At 48.6% G+C, this 15,217-nt stretch overlaps 1 protein-coding gene across 1 annotated transcript; it reads right to left on the bottom strand.

The window, feature by feature from the left end:
• Nucleotides 1–321: 321 nt before the first annotated feature.
• Nucleotides 322–4,164, bottom strand: LOC138923120 (uncharacterized protein DKFZp434B061-like). The gene is made up of 6 exons (XM_070259836.1): nucleotides 4,109–4,164; nucleotides 3,433–3,674; nucleotides 2,281–2,524; nucleotides 1,507–1,680; nucleotides 1,132–1,374; nucleotides 322–604 (listed from the first exon to the last, which is right to left on the bottom strand). The coding sequence occupies exons 1-6, from the start codon at nucleotides 4,162–4,164 to the stop codon at nucleotides 322–324; spliced, it is 1,242 nt and encodes a 413-aa protein (XP_070115937.1).
• Between the last annotated feature and the right edge of the window lie 11,053 nt (nucleotides 4,165–15,217).

The following is a 15,217-nucleotide window of genomic DNA, read 5'->3' as shown; positions in this document are numbered from 1 at the left end:
ACTAGGGCTGAGCAGCATGGCGGGCTGCCACTTTTACCCACTCTGGCAGTCGGCTGCCTGAGCAGGGGTGGTGGCGCCCCAGGGCTGAGCAGCGCGGGTGGCTGCCACTTTCACCCACTCTGGCGGTCAGCCGCCTGAGTGGGGTTTGGGGGCGCCCCCAGGGCTGAGCTGCACGGCGGACTGCCACTTTCACCCACTCTGGCATTTTGCCGGCTGAGTGGGGGTTGCGGGGGCCACCAGGGCTGAGCAGCGCGGCGGGCTGCCACTTTCACCTACTCTGGCGTTCGGCTGCCTTAGTGGGGGTGGGCGGGGCCCCCGGGATTAGCAGCGCGGTGGGCTGACACTTTCACCCACTCTGGCTGTCTGCCGCCTGAGTGGGGGTGAGGGGGGCCCCCAGGACTGAGTAGCGCGGTGGGCTGTCACTTTCACCCACTCTGGCGGTCGGCCGCCTGAGTGGGGGTCGGGGCGCCCCCAGGGCTGAGCTGCGCGGTGAGCTGCCTCTTTCACCCACTCTGGTGGTCGGCCGCCTGAGTAGGGGTGGGGGTCCCCCAGGGCTGAGCAGCGAGGCGGGCTGCCGCTTTCACCCACTCTGGTGGTCAGCTGCCTGAGTGGGGGTGGGGGGGCGCCAGGGCTGAGCAGCGCTGCAGGCTGCCACTTACACCCTCTCTGTCGGTTGGCTGCCTAAGTGGGGGTGGGAGGTGCCCCTAGGTCTGAGCTGCGCGACGGGCTACCCGTTTCACCCACTCTTGTGGTCGGCCACCTGAGTGGGGGGGGGGGGGTGCCCCAGGGCAGAGCTGCGCAGCGGGCTGCCACTTTCACCCACTCTGGTGGTGGGCTGGCTGAGTGATTGTGGGGCCCCCAGGGGTGAGCAGCGCGGCGGGCTGCCACTTTCACCCACTCTGGAGTTCGGCCCCCTGAGCGGGGGTGGTGCGGGTCCCCAGGTCTGAGCAACGCAGCGGGCTGCCACTTTTACCCACTCTGGTGGTGGGCTGGCTGAGTGGTTGTGGGGCCCCCAGGGCTGAGCAGCGCGGCGGGCTGCCACTTTCACCCACTCTGGCGGTCGTCCGCCTGAGCGGTGGTGGGGGCGGTCCCCAGGGCTGAGCACACTGGCGTGCTGCCACTTTTACTCACTCTTGCGGTGGTCTGCCCGAGTGGGGTGGGGGGGTCTCAGGGCTGAGCAGCGTGGCGGGCTGCAACTTTAACCCACTCTGGCGATCGCCTGGCTGAGTGGGGGGGTTGGACCCCAGGGCTGTGCACCGGGGCGGGCTGCCACTTTTACCCACTCTGGCGGTGGGCCGGCTGAGTGGCGGTGGGGCCCGCAGGGCTGAGCAGCGCAGTGGGCTGAGACTTTCACAGACCCAGGCGGTCGTCCACCTGAGTGTGGGGTAGGGGCCACCAGGGCTGAGCAGCGTGGCGGGCTGCCACTTTTACCCACTCTGGTGATGGGCTGGCTGAGTGGTTGTGGGGCCCCCACGGCTGAGCAGAGCTGCGGGCTGGCACTTTCACCCACTCTGGAGTTCGGCCACCTGAGCGGGGGTGTTGCGGGTCCCCAGGTCTGGGCAACGCAGCGGGCTGCCACTTTTACCCACTCTGGTGGTGGGCTGGCTGAGTGGCGGTGGGGCCCGCAGGGCTGAGCAGCGCGGCGGGCTTCCACATTCACCCTCTCTGGTGGTCGGCCACCTGAGTGGGGGTGGGGGGCGCCCCCAGGGCTGACCTGCGTGGCGGGCTGCCACTTTCACCCACTATGGGGGTCGGCCGCCTGGGTGGTGGTGGGGGGGCCACCCAGGGCTGAACAGCACGGAGGGCTGCCACTTTTACCCACTCTGGCGGTGGGCCAGCTGAGTGGCAGTGGGGACCGCAGGGCTGAGCAGCGCGGTGGGCTGCCACTTTTACCCACTCTGGCGGTGGGCCTCCTGATTGGGGGGTGGGTCCCCAGGGCTGAGCAGTGCGGCGGGTTGCCACTTTTACCCACTCTGGCGGTCGGCCGCCTCAGTGGGGGTGGAGGGGCCCACAGGGCTGAGCAGCGCAGTGGGCTGCCACTTTCACCGACTCAGGCGGTCGACCACCTGAGTGTGGGGTAGGGGCCACCAGGGCTGAGCAGCGTGGCGGGCTGCCACTTTTACCCACTCTGGTGATGGGCTGGTTGAGTGGTTGTGGGGCCCGCAGGGCTGAGCAGAGCTGCGGGCTGCGACTTTCACCCACTCTGGCGGTCGGCCGCCTCAGTTGGGATGGAGGGGCCCACAGGGCTGAGCAGTGCGCCAGGCTGTCACTTTTACCCACTCTGGCGGTCGGCCGGCTGAGTGGGGGGGGGCCCCCAGGGCATAGCAGCGCGGCAGGCTGAAACTTTTACCCACTCTGGCCGTTGTCCACCTGAGTGGTTGTGGGGCCCCCAGGGCTGAGCAGCGCAGTGGGATGCCACTTTCACCCACTCTGGAGGTCCGCCACCTGAGCGGGGGTGGGGGCGGTCCCCAGGGCTGAGCAGCGCGGCGGGCTGCCACTTTCACCCACTCTGGCGGTCGGGCGCCTGAGTGGGTGTGGGGGCCATTAGGGCTGTGCAGCCGGCAGGCTGCCACTTTTACCCACTCTGGCGGTCGGCCGCCTGAGTGGGTGTGGTGGCCACTAGAACTGAGCAGCACGGCGGGCAGCTTCTTTTACCCACTCTTGCGGTCGGCCGCATGAGTGGAGTGGCGGGTCACAGGGCTAAGCAGCGTGGTGGGCTGCCACTTTTACCCACTCTGGCGGTCGGCCGCCTGAGCAGGGGTGGTGGCGCCCCAGGGCTGAGCAGCGCGGGTGGCTGCCACTTTCACCCACTCTGGCGGTCAGCCGCCTGAGTGGGGGTGGGGTGTCCACAGGGCTGAGCAGCGCTGCTGGCTGCCACTTTCACACTCTCTGGTGGTCGGCCGCCTGAGTGGGGTTTGGGGGCGCCCCCAGGGCTGAGCTGCACGGCGGGCTGCCACTTTCACCCACTCTGGCATTTGGCCGGCTGAGTGGGGGTGGCGGGGGCCACCAGGGCAGAGCAGCGCGGCGGGCTGCCACTTTCACCCACTCTGGCGGTCGGCTGCCTTAGTGGGGGTGGGTGGGGCCCCCGGGATTAGCAGTGCGGTGGGCTGACACTTCCACCCACTCTGGCTGTCTGCCGCCTGAGCGGGGGGGGGTGCCCCAGGGGTGAGCAGCGCGGCGGGCTGCCACTTTCACCCACTCTGGAGTTCGGCCGCCTGAGCGGGGGTGGTGCGGGTCCCCAGTTCTGAGCAACACAGCGGGCTGCCACTTTTACCCACTCTGGTGGTGGGCTGGCTGAGTGGTTGTGGGGCCCCCAGGGCTGAGCAGCGCGGCAGGCTGCCACTTTCACCCACTCTGGCGGTCGTCCACCTGAGCGGTGTTGGGGGCGGTCCCCAGGGCTGAGCAGACCGTCGTGCTGCCACTTTTACTCACTCTTGCGGTGGTCCGCCCGAGTGGGGTGGGGGGGCTCAGGGCTGAGCAACGCGGCCGGCTGCAACTTTAACCCACTCTGGCGGTCGGCTGGCTGAGTGGAGGGGTTCGACCCCAGGGCTGTGCACCGCGGTGGTCTGCCACTTTTACCCACTCTGGCGGTGGGCCGGCTGAGTGGCGGTGGGGCCCGCAGGGCTGAGCAGCGTGGCGGGCTTCCACATTCACCCTCTCTGGTGGTCGGCCACCTGAGTGGGGGTGGGGGGCGCCCCCAGGGCTGACCTGCGTGGCGGGCTGCCACTTTCACCCACTCTGGCGGTGGGCCACATGACGGGGGGGGGCCAGGGCTGAGCTGCGCAGCGGGCTGCCACTTTCACACACTCTGGCGGTCGGCCGGCTGAGTGGGGGGTTGGCCCCCAGGGCTGAGCACCGCGGCGGGCTGCCACTTTCACCCACTATGGGGGTCGACCGCCTGAGTGGTGGTCGGGGTGCCACCCAGGGCTGAACAGCGCGGAGGGCTGCCACTTTTACCCACACTTGCGGTTGGCCCGCTTAATTGGGTGGTGGCCCCCATGGCAGAGCATTGCGGTGGGCTCCCACTTTTACCCACTCTGGCGGTGGGCCTCCTGATTGGGGGGTGGGGGCCCCAGGGCTGAGCAGCACGGCGGGTTGCCACTTTTACCCACTCTGGCAGTCGGCCGCGTCAGTGGGGGTGGAGGGGCCCACAGGGCTGAGCATCGTGGCAGGCTGCCACTTTTACCCACTCTGGTGATGGGCTGGCTGAGTGGTTGTGGGCCCGCAGGGCTGAGCAGAGCTGCGGGCTGCGACTTTCACCCACTCTGGCGGTCGCCCACCTGAGTGGGGGTTGGGGCGGTCCCCAGGGCTGAGCAGCGCATCGGGCTGCCATTTTCACCCACTCTGGCGGTCGGCCGCCTCAGTTGGGATGGAGGGGCCCACAGGGCTGAGCAGTGCGCCGGGCTGTCACTTTTACCCACTCTGGCGGTCGGCCGGCTGAGTGGGGTGTCCCCCAGGGCATTGCAGCGCAGCAGGCTGAAACTTTTACCCACTCTGGCCGTCGTCCACCTGAGTGTGTGGTGGGGACCCCCAGGGCTGAGCAGCGCGGCGGGCTGCCACTTTAACCCACTCTGGCGGTGGTCCGGCTGAGTGGGGGGGGGGGGCCTCCAGGGCATAGCAGCGCGGCAGGCTGAAACTTTTACCCACTCTGGCCATCGTCCACCTGAGTGGGTGGTGGGGCCCCCAGGGCTGAGCAGTGCAGCGGGATGCCACTTTCACCCACTCTGGATGTCAGCCACCTGAGCAGGGGTAGGGGCGGTCCCCAGGGCTGAGCAGTGGGCCGGGCTGCCACTTTCACCCACTCTGGCGGTCGGCCACCTGAGTGGGTGTGGTGGCCACTAGGGCTGAGCAGCGCGGTGGACTGCTACTTTTACCCACACTTGCGGTTGGCCGCATGAGTGGAGTGGCGGGTCACAGGGCTGAGCAGCGCTGCAGGCTGCCACTTACACCCTCTCTGTCGGTTGGCCGCCTAAGTGGGGGTGGGAGGTGCCCCTAGGTCTGAGCTGCGCGATGGGCTACCCCTTTCACCCACTCTGGCGGTCGGCCACCTGAGTGGGGGGGGGGCCCCAGGGCAGAGCAGCACGGCAGGCTGCAACGTTTACCCTCTCTGGCGGCCGTCCAACTGAGTTGGGGGTTGGCCCCCAGGGCTGAGCACCACGGAGGGCTGCCAGTTTTACCCACTCTGGTGGTGGGCCGGCTGAGTGGCGGTGGGGCCCCCAGGGCTGAGCAGCTCGGCGGGCTGCCACTTTCACCCACTCTGGCAGTTGGCCGCCTGTGCGGGTGTCGGGGGGCGCCCAGGGCTGAGCAGCGCGGTGGGCTGTCACTTTCACCTACTCTGGCGGTCGGCCGCCTGAGCGGGGTGGCGGAGGGGGCCCCAGCACTGAGCAGCGCGGAGGGCTGCCACTTTTACCCACTCTGGCGGTCGGCCACCTGAGTGGGGGTGGAGGGGGCCCCCAGGCCGGAGCAGCGCCAGGCTGCCACTTTTACCCACTCTGGCCATCGGCCGCCTGAGTGGGGTGGGTGGGCCCAGGGCTGATCAGCGAGGCGAGCTGCCACTTTTACCTACCCTGGCCATCGGTCATCTGAGTAGGGGGTTGGCCCCCCAGGGCTGATCACCACGGCTGGCTGCCACTTTCACCCACTCTGGCGGTCGGCTGCCTGAGTGGTGGTGGGGGGGCCCCCCAGGGCTGAGCAGCGCGGAGGGCTGCCACTTTCACCCACTCTGGCGGTCGGCAGCCTTAGTGGTGTTGGGGGTCCCCCCAGGGCTGAGCTGCGCGGTGGGCTGCCACTTTCACCCACTCTGGTGGTCGGCCACCTGAGCAGGGGTGGGGGCGGTCCCCAGGGCTGAGCAGCGCTGCGGGCTGTCACATTCACCCACTCTGGCGGTAGGCCAGCTTAGAGGGGGGTTGGCCCTCAGGGCTGAGCATCGCGGTGGGCTGCTACTTTTAACCACTCTGATGGTGGGCCGGCTGCGTGGCGGTGGGGCCCCTAGGGCTGAGCAGCGTGGCGGGCTGCCACTTTCACCCAATCTGGTGGTCGGCCGCCTGTGCGGGTGTGGGGGGGCGGCCCCTGGGCTCAGCAGTGCGGTGGGCTGCCACTTTCACAGACTCTGGCGCTTGGCCAGCTGAGTGGGGGTGGGGGCAGCCACCAGGGCTGAGCAGCGCGTAGGGCTGCCACTTTCACCCACTCTGGCGTTCGGCCGCCTGAGCGGGGGTGGTGCGGGTCCCCAGGGCTGAGCAACGCGGCGGGCTGCCACTTTTACCCACTCTGGCGGTCGGCTGGCTGAGTGGGGTGTTGGCCCCCAAGGCTGAGCAGCGCGGCAGGCTGCCACTTTTACCCACTCTGGCGGTTGGCCGGCTGAGTGGGGGTCGGGGGGGCCCCCAGGGCTGAGCAGCGTGGCGGCCTGCCACTTTTACCCACTCTGGCGGTGGGCCGTCTGAGTGGGAGTGGGGCCCCCAGGGCTGAGCAGCGTGGCCGGCTGCCACTTTCACCCACTCTGGCTTTGGGCCCCCTGAGTGGTGGTGGGTTGGGCCCCCAGGGCTGAGCAGCTCGGTGGGCTGCCACTTTCACCCATCTTGCGGTGGGCCGACTGAGTGGGGGCGGTGGGGCCCCCAGGGCTGAGCAGCGCGGCGGGCTGCTAGCTGCTACTCCATGTGAGCACGAGTGATTCCAGGAAAAATGACTACTGTACATCAAAGAGAGAAACCAAAAATAATAAAATGGCATAGATTAAAATTACATCATTCCAGAGATTAAATTTAAAACAGACTAGTAGTTAGTGATTAAATGATACATGCTCCACAAAAATGTGAACCATTTTAGCTAATGGCTTAAAACAAACAAAACAATGTTTAAACCATGTAGAAAATTTGAGAGAAATGAAAGGAATTTTTGTGGAAAATAGAGTTTTCAACATTCTTCACAGCAACCATCAACAAAAGGAAACACATCAATAGTCTTCCAGTCCAGAATACTTTTAAGGAATGTTTTAATACGCTAATTTTAAATTTTGTAACCTATTCAAAATAGACTATGGGGTAAATAACAGAATAGGACAAAAGCAAAATAATTTCCACAGCATATGGAAAAACTTCTGGCGATTATATGACAATTTAACATTTTCCCTGCTGTTTTTTGAAGGTGATAAAGAGAAAAAATAAAATGATGGATAAGGAAAAAGAAAGGATGTGAGAAAGCAGGTTATTTTTATTTGGTATTTGGGCATACAGTTTTTATTTCTAGTAGACAGATTTTGGATGCCTGTTTACTGTTTATTTAAAGCTCTTTCTGACACTACCCACAATTACAATGATTTAGGAATCCTTACACAGCTGCCGTCTCCTCAGATTTTGACGATAAAGACTGAAATAGATGATATTATTTATATCATAAAGGTGAAATTGAAATTGAGAAAAAAGAATCTATGAAGTTGTGAAACCTGATAAAAGAGACCAAACATTGGGACCAGTCCAGTGGCACAGCACTTAAGTTTGCATGTTCTGCTTTGGCAGCCCAGGGTTTGCTGGTTTGGATGCTAGGCACGGACCTATGCACTGCTTATCAAGCCATGCTATGGCAAGCGTCCCACATATAAAGTACAGGAAGGTGGGCGTGGATGTCAACTCAGGGCCCGTCTTCCTTAGCAAAAAGAGGAGGATTGGCAGCAGATGTTAGTTCAGGACTAATCTTCCTAAGAAAAAAGGCGAGAGTCAAACGTTGTACTTCATAATTTACTGTACTTGTAAATAAATTTGTCAGCATTTCAATCACACTCTGTGTACACATTAGAAGTACATAGATAAAGTTATAGTTTTTAAAAATTTGCATGATTTCAAGTACACCAGTATTATAAACAGATAAATAAAAGTTCAGATTGAATCTCTTTGAACACCCCTAACACTGATGATATCTTTTAATTTTTAATGAACTGTATAGGTAAAGGTGTCTAGAAAAAATATTTGTCATTCAAGTTTATTGTGTGTGTGTGAGGAAGATTGTCCTTGAACTAACATCTTTGCCTATGTTCCTCTATTTTATACATGGGATGCTGTCACGGAGATGAGCGGTTTGTAGTTCCATGCCTGGGATCTGAAACTGTGAACCCCAGGCCTCCAAAGCAGAATGCATGAACTTAACCACCATGCCACGGGGCCAGCCCCTGAAATTTTTATTAAATGTTAAAGAATAAATACTTAAACTATATTTAAATCCATATGAAAAGAGTAAATACCAATTTAACCAACTATTAGAATAATCATATTGTTAATCTTGTTTCTCAGGTGGCAAAATGGCATATATATTTAACTCAAAGATATTTCAACAAAAAAATTAATTAAAAGTCAGAGACGTCATATAAGGAAAGATGCTATAACTTCTCAAACAAACTTACATTTATTTACAAACCATTTCACATTATTACTCTTTCCAGATGGTTTATATGCTGTAAAAGATGTTTTAACTTTTCTCCAAGCACAATATTGGCATATAAAAATATAAATTCTATATCTGGAAGCAGATTTTTTGAAATAACTTCAAAACTGAAACTATTAAAAGAATATTTTATTTAATATATGAAAAAACAGAGCCAATGCATAGAGTCCTATGACTTCTTAAGAAATAAAGAATAATAAATGCCTTAATTTATTATTGTCATGTTTATTAGACTATCAGAATTCTCAAATATTTCATGTGGCCTTTATTTCTCCTTCTCTCTATAGAAAAAATCTCAATAATTATGTAATAAGAAAACAATTTTTCAGGATAAATTTTTATATAGAAAAAAGTCAAATCACATACAAATGTTTCTATTAGGGCAATAAAAGCAAGCCATTATAGAATGTTTGCCATGGATTGCCTTGGTGCTAAGCCAAATACATGTGTTGTCTTCACAAATACATGCTACATTTAGTTACTATTGCGGCTGACATTCAAATGCAGAAAAGTGAATATAAAGACTACATTCTTAGTCACGTGGGGTGTTATCCGCAGTTACTGATTTTTGCTTTTATTATTATTACCCAGGATCTAATGTGAGTTATTTCCCATTGTATTACATAGCTATTTAAATTAAAGAAAGATATAGAATGAATTAAACATTTAGTTTTGCCTTATTGTTCTGCAAGTAAAGTTCTTTATAATTATTATACTATGTGACACATCTGAAAATATCAGGTAGCTCAGAGCAAGTATGGTCTTGACCTTGGAATGGTATCAACTATGTCATAATGTAATCAGGAGAATCAGAAAACCTATATAGAAATAATACTAAAACATTTAGTACAGTGGAGTTCATTTTTCACAGTAGCAAAGATTAATGAAAACATATATGATGGAAATATTATATATGAGAAAATTAATTTGTTATTATAAATAGGAAAAACAAATTAGTTATAGATTCAATGTAATCAGAATCAAAATCCCAGAAAGTTATTTTGTGGACATCAACAAACTGAGTCTAAAATTTATACGGAGAGTCAAAAGACCGAGAATGGCCAACACAATACAGAAGGAAAAGAACAAAGTCGGAGGACCCACACTACCTGACTCCAAGACTTACTATAAACTACGGTAATCCAGACAGTGTGGTCTTGGTGAAAGAAAAGACAGACAGATTGGTGAAAGGAAATAGACAGCTGAGAAATAGGCCTCCAAAAACCTAATCAACTGATTTTTGACAAAGCAGCAGAGGCAGTACAATGGAGACAAGACAGTTTTTTCAACAAATATTGCTGGAACAACTGAACATCTGTGTGAAAAAAGTGAAATATAGACACAGGCCTTACACCTGTCAAAAAGTTAACTCAAGATGGGTCACAGACCTAAATGTAAGATGCAAAACTATAAGATTTCTGGAATATAACATAGGGAGAAAATCTAGATGCCTTTGGGTGTAGCAATAACTTTTTATGAAGAACACCAAAGGCACAATCCACAAAGGAAAGAATTGATAAGCTAGACTTCATCAAAACAAAACATATCTGGTCTTCAAAAGACACTAGCTGGAGAATAAAAAGAGAATCCTCAGACTAGGCAAAAGACATACCTGATAAAGGACTGTTATCCAAAATTTAGAAAAGAACTCTTAAAACTCAACACAAAGAAAACAAATCAATTAAAAAACCACCCAAAGGCTTTAAATGACACCTCACTAAAGAAGATACACAGATGGCAAATCAGCAGATGAAACGATGCTCCACATCATATGTCATCAGGGAAATGCAGGTTAAAACAACAATGAGATGTCACCACACACCTATTAGAATGGCCAAAACCCAGAACACTGACAACACCAAATGCTGGTGAATGTGCGGAGCAGCCGGAATCTCTCATTCACGGCTGGTGGGAATGCAAAATGCTACAGCCGCTTTGGAAGACAGTTTGGCAGTTTCTAACAAAACTAAACATGCCCTAAACCATATGAACCAGCAATATACTTCTTGATAGTTCCCCAAAGAAGTTGAAAACTTACCTCCACACAAAACCTGCACATAGATGTTTAGAGCGGCTTTATCCATGAGTGACAAAACTTGGAAGCAACTAAGATATCCTTCAGTAGGTCAATAGGTTAAAAAAACAAACAAAAACTATGGTACATCCATACATGGATTATTATTCAAATCTAAAAAGAAATGAGCTATCAAGTCATGTAAAGACATGGAGGAAATTTAACGGCATGTTACTCAGTGAAAGAAGTCAATCTGGAAAGGTCACATACCGTATGATTCCAACTGTATTATATCCTAGAAAGGGCAGAACTACAGAGACTATAAAAAGGTCAGTGGCTGCCAAGAGTTTGAGGGGCATGAGTGATGACTAGGTGGAACACAGGATCTTTTAGGGAAACAAAGCTACTCTATATGACATTATAATGGTAAGTACATGTCACTATAAATTTGTCCAAACCCATAGAATGTACAACACTGAGTAAACTCTAATGTAACCTATGGATTTGGGTGAAAATGATGTATCAATGTAGGTTCATTAATTGCAACAAATGTACCATTCTGGTGGGGTGTGTCGATAATGCGGGAAGCTATGCATATGTCGAGGCAGGGAGCATTTGGGAAATTTCTATACCTTCAACTCAGTTTTGCTGTGAACCTAAAACTTCTCTAAAAAAATAAAATCTTTTACAAAACAAAAATAAATGAGTCACATTTACAATCTATCCTCAGTTGCTGTACACGTGAAAGGACAAAATTCTTTATAACTCAACCTGTATATAAATTTATTATACATTTATTATAAATTTCTATACAACTGCCATGAAAAAGCACCAAAAAGAGCAGATCGTATAGTTATTATTTTTAGAAATTTAAGGTGCCTGATTTTGCCCTTAACATTGACATGGAATTTATATTGACATATATAGAAAACTATGAAAATGCTTCTGACAGCTAGAAATTATTAAGAGCTTGGGGTAAGTAGAAACAGCAAGTGGGACTTCAGATATTTCGTGGAAAAAATTTAGCTACTGAAATAAAACTATTTTTTAGAATATATTTCCTTTATTACTGTAATAAAATTAAATTCCATATAGACTTATATCATCCTTTCTATCGTTCTTCGCATTTATCACAGACAATAACGTAGGCAAAAGAATCCATGAAAGTGCCTGGCATGAAGTAGGTACTCAAAGATGCTTCTTCGTTTCCCACTCTCAAAGATCACTTTTTCCCAAATGCCTGATGACCAATGTCTTCTAAACTTTTGTATTATTTATTTTGTCTTTTTTTTGGTTGTTTCAGGTAGGAGGGCAATTCTGATCCCTGTTATTTCATCTAGGCTAGAAGTGGAAGTGGCCAGAGGAGGCTTGCTTTCTTGAGAAGGCTGAAATACCATGTCTTGTTTCATAGCTCATGCTACAAGTTTAAAACCCTTCACAACAATTCAAAGGTAATATATAAAATGGACAATTTGTACTCTGGCCTCTTAAGAATAGTTTGGAAGTATATAGGAACTGTACACATTCTGTGATGGTGCCCAAATTTTCTTTAAATTCTGAATAAAGCACCCCTATCGCTCCACCCCCAGCCCAATGAATATGAATTCTAAAGAGATCAGGGATTTTCCAGCAACAACTAACATTGGTCGCTTCTAAAAGAGGGAACTTAGAAAGTATTTTTCCTAAGTTGTGTCTTTCTGGGTCTTTTTGTTTCTTATCATCTATGCCAGGAAACATTGTTTGGTCTTTATCATTTCTATTATATTTTCATTCTTTAATTATTTTTATGAATTTCACAGTGAAGGAATTCATTATATCTATGCTTTTTGCTTCCCCTCTTCTGTTTTGGCCTTTGATCCTGTTTTCTGTCTCTATTACTCTCTTTGTTTTCCTATGGCTGACATTTGACACTGCCCATTTGCAGCTGATCACTAGTGTACACTCCTGTTTCTATGTAAATATATTCCTAATGCATTAAAAATGTAGGGGGTTCTAATGGGAACAATAATGTTACTTGTATTTTCAAAAGTTAACATGCTGTACTCTAGTGATATGTAATTTGTATTTCATATTTGAGGAGTTAAAAATAAGCCATTTTAGTTACACTATTTTATATTAAAAAAGAAAACTGAAATATGCAAAATGCCCAATTTTATACTACAAGAAATTAGAAAGATTTTTAGGAGAGGAATAGAATTATTGTGAATTGTAACTAATACACATCTTAAACACATAAATAACTAAAATAGTTAAAACTATTTTATAGATCAATTTATTGAGTTAACAATATATTTTTTAATTACCACTTCTTTTATGCCATTCATGTTATATGCACTATCTCCTTTGAGTAAAATGTTAAAAGTGACAAGAAGGCACTGGTTAAGGAAATTGAATAAATGTCATACTTGGGTCTAGTAAAGCAGTAGACAGCTATATATCAGAAACATGAACAAAGCTGTTTGCGCGGGGAAAACCATTTTTTTTTTATTTTTGGCAATTTAAAAAATATGCCCAGGAGGAAAAAAGTGAAAGACTGTTTCCTTAAGAGATTAAAATATTGTGAGCGCAAATTTACATTCACGTCCTATGTTAAAAAATACAGATTTATTCATGATTGGTACTTGATAAGATGGTTTTTAAAGTAGTATAACATAAACAAATTTTAAAAGTTGAATACAATGGCTACCCCTCCAGTTTTCCTTGCCATGCTTAATACGTGTTGATTTTCCTCCTGATTTCTAAAATGGTTTAGTGCTATCGATTCCCCCTGCCGCTGACTTAAACTTTTTACTTTTCTGATTTTTTAATCTCTGTCTCTTGTTCAGTCTCTTTGGGTTGTGGAATCTTGTTCTCTCTGCATTGTTTTTCTTTTTTGTGTCTGTCTCGAAGTGTCTGACAGGCTTGTGCATCGTGCATCGTGTTAAGCATATTGAGTGACTTAGTCTCTCAACACGTGGTCCCTCGGCCTGCATGTCAATCCACCTTTGTGTCACATTTATAGTCTATGTTGGTTGACCATCTGGATTCATGTCTCATATCCTTTATCCCTCTTTATCAGTTGGCTAAGAAAAATCTGTTTTCATTCTTTTGCCTATTTTCAAAATATTTTACATTATCCCTTTTTAAACTAAATATAAAAATGAGGTAAATATAAAACTAATCACAAGAAAGTATATATATATATACACACACATATGTATGTATGTATGTATGTATGCATATGTATGTATATATTTGTGTGTCCATATATAGTATGGTAACTTCTTTCAGTACAACACATTGGTTAGGTTGAGGGGATAGGTTTTTATTACTTCACTGATTTCGGAGTAGAGAGAAATAGATTTCCACAGGGAGGCTGGATCTCGGAATTAGGGACAGTGGTGGAGGCAGACAGCATAGGAAAACTTGACATCTTTTTCCTTGAGTAGAAAACATTAATGGGTGTAGTTTATAGCTGAATTATAAGACTAGTTAAATTGCCTTAATTCAATATGTAATCTTTGTTTAAAAAACTGTTAAAATAGCCATTTCTATAATGAAATTTATAAGCCCCACTATTACATTAAATTAGCATTCTTTCAAAAGTAACGGACACAGTGAAAACTGAAACAGCTTATTCACTTTGGCATAAATCATTGAAAGAATATATATGCTTTTAAATGCTTCCTTGTCAATGATGTAGAAACAAAAGATTATTCGAGTGAATAGACAAATTGCTTATGAAGGCCATAGAGAAATTATGCTAAAATCTCAGAAAAATTGCTACCTTTTGTAGAGCTTTAAAACTACTGAGGAGAGCTATCATGATGACATTCTCATACATATGAAATACTTCAAGAGTTAAAACACTGCTTCAATGAAAATCTGAATATTTTACTTTTATTAAGACAGCCATCAGAAAAAATACCACAAAATGCTACTTTGATTCATCTTTACCATTACCATTTTTTCTTCAAATTTTTCTGCACCTTACTGTGAACAGTGCATTTAATTATTCACATAATGGATGTAAGCACTTTGTGCTTTCGAAGAGTAGCTTAATGACCTTCTTTCTCTTTCTTAGTCAGTATGTGACCCATGAGGAATGGCCTCTTTATTTTTTTATGATTAGTTAAAGAGGTGAGTGAAAATCCGACACTGTTACTTTGTGTATGTTTCTATTTTGATTTAGTTATATCAATTTTTGTTTATATTATTTAAGACTGTTACTAAGTACAATTCAAATGAGAATTTTTACAACTTTTTTGATAAATCCTACTGTCATTATAACATAATTCTCTTTTTCTGTAGTATGATCCCTGCCTTAAAGTCTAATTTGCCTGATATTAACAAAACTATCATTTTTCTTTTTATTATTGCTTGTGATATATATTATTTTTCCAACCTTTTGTTTCAATTTCTGGGTTTTATTTTTGTCAGAATCCAATTTGACAATATTGCTTTTGTAACTTGAATATTTAGTTCATTTATATAAAATGTAATTACTTCTAGAAAATGTATTTGTATAATATTTGACACCATTGTTTAATATTCTGTTATCCAGATTTCTTGCCTCTTGGGGGTCCAACAAATATTTTTAATACATTTTTTCCTTAATAACATGTTAGTTACATATCATTTATTGTATTGGTTGTTTTAGGTATTATGTGGTGTTTCCTTGACTTTTTATACTATAAAACAATTAGTACTTTTACAGTGTCCTTGACTCTGCTAGAACCAGAGAGCACTTCAGCAGGTATATCATTTCTAGTTTTGAATTATTTCTGCTATTGG

Source organism: Equus caballus, chromosome 2 (assembly GCF_041296265.1).
Source record: "Equus caballus isolate H_3958 breed thoroughbred chromosome 2, TB-T2T, whole genome shotgun sequence".
Lineage (NCBI taxonomy): Eukaryota > Metazoa > Chordata > Mammalia > Perissodactyla > Equidae > Equus > Equus caballus.
Note: the sequence above shows the minus strand (reverse complement) of the source record. Positions and strands in the feature narration are given on the sequence as shown.

Coding starts and splice junctions, on each gene's coding strand:
- LOC138923120 (XM_070259836.1), bottom strand. CDS start 4,164: ATGCTCAGCCCTGTGGGCCCCTCCACCCCCACTGACGCGGCCGACTGC. Junction 3,675..4,108: donor GCGGCCGACTGCCAGAGTGG/GTAAAAGTGGCA, acceptor ACCCCCACTCAG/GTGGCCGACCACCAGAGAGG. Junction 2,525..3,432: donor TCGGGCGGACCACCGCAAGA/GTGAGTAAAAGT, acceptor ACACCCACTCAG/GCGCCCGACCGCCAGAGTGG.